This window comes from Malus domestica, chromosome 02, assembly GCF_042453785.1.
Source record: "Malus domestica chromosome 02, GDT2T_hap1".
Taxonomy (NCBI): Eukaryota; Viridiplantae; Streptophyta; class Magnoliopsida; order Rosales; family Rosaceae; genus Malus; species Malus domestica.
Window position 1 is genome coordinate 16,344,953 of NC_091662.1, and position 5,126 is coordinate 16,350,078.

The 5,126-nt window shown below is 46.3% G+C and overlaps 1 protein-coding gene across 1 annotated transcript; it reads left to right on the forward strand.

Annotated features, from left to right (window-relative positions):
• The first annotated feature begins 4,178 nt into the window (after window positions 1–4,178).
• On the forward strand, window positions 4,179–5,126 carry LOC139191303 (uncharacterized). Its single transcript, XM_070811911.1, has 3 exons — window positions 4,179–4,302; window positions 4,355–4,407; window positions 4,455–5,126. The coding sequence occupies exons 1-3, from the start codon at window positions 4,179–4,181 to the stop codon at window positions 5,124–5,126; spliced, it is 849 nt and encodes a 282-aa protein (XP_070668012.1).

The window sequence follows — 5,126 nt, forward strand, 5'->3', positions numbered from 1 at the left end:
AAACAATGAAAACGTCAAAAGTTTATACTTTTGATATTACAAAGGCCGATGCAATCTTTGATCAATTGTTATCAGCGAGGATCATCAAACTTCGGCCTGGGCATAACATTCCCAAGGTCGAAGAGCTTAAAGGAAAGATTTCTTTTGCAAATACCATAATTCAAGCAAGCATACAACAAATAACTGCATCGTGTTTCGAGACAACATCCAAAGCTGGATCGATAATGGCAAACTCAGATTTCCGAAGAAGAAAATGAGTGTTGACACCGACCCATTTCCCATGGCGACAGTAAGTATGGTAGACGCTCGCCTACCGAGGGACAAAGGAAAAGGGAAGGCCGAGGACATCCCAACACCACGCGTGCTGAATCAGAATTCTCGGCCACGTTTCAATATTGATTTCCGTTCAAACAAACCACCTACAGTTCTCACTAGCCCTGCTATTGTTAAGCCTATGACAGAATACAACACTGATAAAGAAAGAGGGTCAGAGGTTTTATGCAAAAATTGTAAAGCAAATATCAGCGCCGAGCCGAATGACGAATCATCTCCGCCTATAATGGAATAACCTACAGCCGCAACCCAGCAAAAGGTGACCAACGTAGGCCAACATCAAGGGGTTTTTTATAGGCTCGGTCCTAAAGTGAGGATGGAAGAGACACCTTCAGTCAGACGGTGCCTCGATTTTGATGCTTCATTTTATGACGAGAACTATTATATACGTAACTCTAGTAGCTCGGAATCATCGCGGAGCCAAAAAACTTTCAAACCTCCCGAACCTAGAAACCAACGTTGGTATACATATCACTCTTCGAAAGGTGTCTACACCGCACTGTCCAAATCCCAGAAATGCCGGCACCAAAGAATAGATTGCATGGCCCGCCGACGGGCAGCTCAAGAAACTTCGATCCCTAAATGGCGATCGAAGGACACAATTGCCACCGACGATGAACGACCACCTCCAACGATTATGACAGAGTTGGTTCAAGGGAAACGGCTAGTCAATCAAGATATAGAAACCACGTTCGAATAGGCTGATAAACGAATCAAACTTCTTCTTCGGCCTGGGGAGATGAAGGCACGTCTCGAGCATTTCAGGCAAAAAGCTGAAAGCAAATTGACCCCGCCAGCCACACAAAAGCCTTTGATTAAAATTCGACGGAATTTACATCCACCATTCCTCGGGGAGGCCTTGGAATATATGCGAGAGTTTCATAAGAAACATTCGGCCAACGATCTGTATGGTTTGCCGAAAGCATGTCAAGACACAATCGATCTTGTCCTAACTTGCCCAGATGCCGAGCGAATCATTCAGAAGACCTCAGACCTAGGATTGAAAGCTAGGTTCCAGCACATACGGGAAGCTCGTGTCCTTGGTTTTGAAGTCGACCCATACACTAATATCGGTGCAGCCGACCTTCCTTTCTCAATAGAGGACCTCCAGTATTTACGATATCACTTCGAAGTATTTTTGGCTGTTTCTCTCTTTGGCCTTAAGGCTGATGAAATAGCACGTGTCGCACGGCTGGATGCCTATCTCGACACCAGGGATGCCCGTATACAGTACCAGGAGCAAGTTCGGATCCTGGCACCAAGCACACTGCCGATCTCAGACTCACCTGAGGCACTTACGCAGAACCAACAAGTTACCGAAGAGACACCGCAGGACCAAACCATTGAAGAATGAGCAGAAGAGTCTCCTCGTCCAATCCGGACGAAAGCGGATGCCGCAATCACCGACCAGGAAAGAGACGAGGCTAGCGGAGAGGATCATAACCCGATGGGCCCGTCAGTCCTGGATAACATGGAAATCAGTATGGTCCATGTTTTGCCCGCTGATTTTCAGTCAAGCACAACTTAAGCGAATTTCCTCGATGGTGATGTAGTTGCCGAAGAAGCCGGTCATATTGATTTTGTAACTATTGCTGAAGCCGAGTCAACAGCAAAAGATGATAGTCTGAAAGCAGCTTTGGCCGAATTGTTTCCTCGTTCATCATCGACCAAACTTCATCATTTGAAGCCATTGTATGTAACGGCCCATATTGAAGGGTATCCAGTCTCCAAAGTTTTTGTCGATTGTGGAGCCACCGTCAATATCATGCTTGTAAACATCATGAAGGCCTTACATCACTCCAACGACGAACTTATTCCGTCTGGGATCACGATGAGCAGTTTTGTTGGAGATAAATCCCAAACAAAAGGAGTACTGCCGTTAGCAGTAAGTATTGCCGGCCGTAATCACATGACTTTTTTTTCATTGTCGACTCCAAGACCAAGTATAATGCACTGCTCGGTCGAGACTGGATTCATCAAGCCAGCTGTATTCCTTCCTCATTATATCAAGTGCTCGTCTTTTGGGACGGTAAATCGGTCATTGTTCACCCGGCCGATAGTCAGCCCTTCCAAGCTAACATGATCCAAGCACGGTATTATGATGACCACGTCGGCTACATCACCCTACAGGGTTTCAATGATGAAGGAATACCAACTCGGATTTCTGTTCAAAAAGCTATCGAGGTTGGCGCCGAAACTGTCCAACAGGATTCGACGAGACTCGGTTTAGCTAACTTTATCCCTGACCCCAATGTTTGACACCGATCGAGAAAAACGTCAGGCCGTGGTTTCATTTACTATGGAACGTCTGCTGGCTCATTGGTATACTATATCTAAGCAACCAAATTCAGGCATTAACCTCGTCGAGTTCCTCGTCGAATGAGATAATGGTCCTGTCTTATCTCTTGACAAAATTCAAGCCGCGCCAGCCGAGATCGAAGACAATCAGCCCCAAGTCAAAGATCCCTTGGAGGAAATTAATGCTAGGATGGCCGATGACCCACGGCCTTTATTTGTTAGTGCTTTACTTCCTCAACCTATGAAAGCCGAACTTCGTGCCCTGCTTGAGAAATTCAAAGATTGTTTTGCTTGGAGCTACCATGAAATGCCTGGCTTAGATCACACTCTTGTCGAGCACGAGTTACATATTAAACCTGGATGTAAACCTTTCCGTCAACCACCTCGTTGATTCTCGATCGAAGTGCAACTCGGCATCAAGGATGAACTAGTTCGGCTATTGAAAGCAGGTTAGGACAGCTCGATACATTGAATGGTTGGCCAATATCGTTTATGTGTTAAAGAAAAGTGGTGCATTGCACATTTGCATCGACTTCAGAAATCTGAATCTGGCAACTCCCAAAGATGAGTATACAATGCCGATTTCGAATTTGTTAATCGATGCCGCGGTAAATCATGCGATCTTATCCTTTATGGATGGACATGCTAGGTACAACCAAATTTTCATTACCGAAGCCGATGTGCACAAGACTGCTTTCCGTTACCCGGAGGCACTCGGCACTTACGAATGGGTTGTCATGCCATTCGGCCTTAAGAACGCCGGCACCACTTACCAACGAGCAATGAACACCATATTTCACGATTTAATTAGAACCATCGTCGAAGTCTACATCGATGATGTTGTCATTAAATCTAAACACCGGCAGACACATCTGGACGATCTCCGACAGGCTTTCATCAGAATGCGTCAACACAACCTTAAAATGAATCCTGCCAAATGTGCCTTCGGTGTGTCGGCTGGTAATTTCCTCGACTTCCTCGTGCATCACCGAGGGATTGAAGTAGATAAAAATAAAGCACGCGCAATCATCAATGTTCCACCCCCGACGACGAAGAAACAACTACAGTCCTTACTCGGTAAGATAAATTTTCTCCACCGATTTATAGCTAATTAGACGGGTAAAATGAAGGCATTCTCTATGCTTTTGAAACTTAAGGACTCAGACAAATTTGAGTGGACAGACGAGCATCAGGCGGCGTTCACGCAAATCAAAGTCTCTCTCACGACACCACATATCCTTGTTCCACCCCAGCCCGGTAAGCCTCTCAAGTTATATATCTCGGCAGCCGAAGAGTCTATCGGCTTCCTCCTCGCCCAAGACAACGATGCCGGACGAGAGCAGGCTATTTTTTACCTCAGTCGAAATCTTAATCAACCGGAAATCAATTATTCCGTCGTTGAGAAGCTCTGTCTCGCCGTGTTCTTCGCCGCCTCCAAGCTTCGGCATTACATGCTTCCGTCGATCACACAAGTCATCGCCCAGACCGACGTCATCCGGTACATGCTTACTCGACCAATTGTGAAAGGCCGAATTGGGAAATAGACAATGGCGTTATCCGAGTTTAGCTTGCAATACGTGCCCCAGAAAGCTGTCAAATGCCAAAAATTGGCGGACTTCCTCGCTCAACATCCTTCCCCCTACGATTTTGGGGACACCGACGTCGAAATCGGCATGATCGAAACGCGCGATAACTACTGAACGATGTACTTTGACGATTCCAGTACTTCATCCTCAGCCGGCGTTGGCATTGTCATTCAATCTCCTAACCATGATCGTTAGTATTTTTCGCTTAAGCTGGATTTTGACTACATCAATAATCAGGCCGAATACGAAGCCTTTATCATCGGCCTTGGCATCTTTCATGACTTGCGAGCCACCCGTGCCCTCATCCTCGACGACTCTGAACTTGCGATTAACCAACTTAATGGGTCTTTCCACTGCATGAGTTGTACCCTGGCACCCTACCACATAGTCGCCAGCCATTTGGCTGAATCCTTCGACGGTATTACATTTGAGCATATTTCCCGGATCTATAATACCGATGCGGACGAATTGGCTCAAATCGCCTCCGGTGCACAACTCATGGGGGGCAAGCTAGGCCGAGAAATACCAGTGTTACGACAACTATACCCGGCCTTGGTTAACCAGCAAGTCCTCCGACGCGATGACGTGATACGCACAAGAGTCATGTCCTTACCTTCGTTGCTAGACCGACAAGACCCTATAGAGGTTTGTGTCATCGAGGTAATACCGGATGATTGGAGAAAGCCCATTATGCAGTACTTTGACAATCTCAATGGAAAACATAGTCGCAAGACACGAGTTCATGCCACGAACTATGTTACGTACCAAAACGAGTTATACCGAAATGGTGATGATGATCTATTACTGCTATGCCTCGGCCCCCAAGAGAGTGATCAAGCAATCACAGAGGTTCATGAAGGGGTGTGCGGAGCTCATCAGTCCGGACGTAAAATGTGGTGGTTGCTTTGA

Excerpts from the sequence above, each read along its gene's own strand:
- LOC139191303 (XM_070811911.1), top strand. The coding sequence starts at position 4,179 with ATGGCGTTATCCGAGTTTAGCTTGCAATACGTGCCCCAGAAAGCTGTC. Across the intron at positions 4,303-4,354 it reads GGACACCGACGTCGAAATCG|TACTTCATCCTCAGCCGGCG; the intron begins GCATGATCGAAA and ends TGACGATTCCAG. Across the intron at positions 4,408-4,454 it reads TCAATCTCCTAACCATGATC|GCCGAATACGAAGCCTTTAT; the intron begins GTTAGTATTTTT and ends ATCAATAATCAG.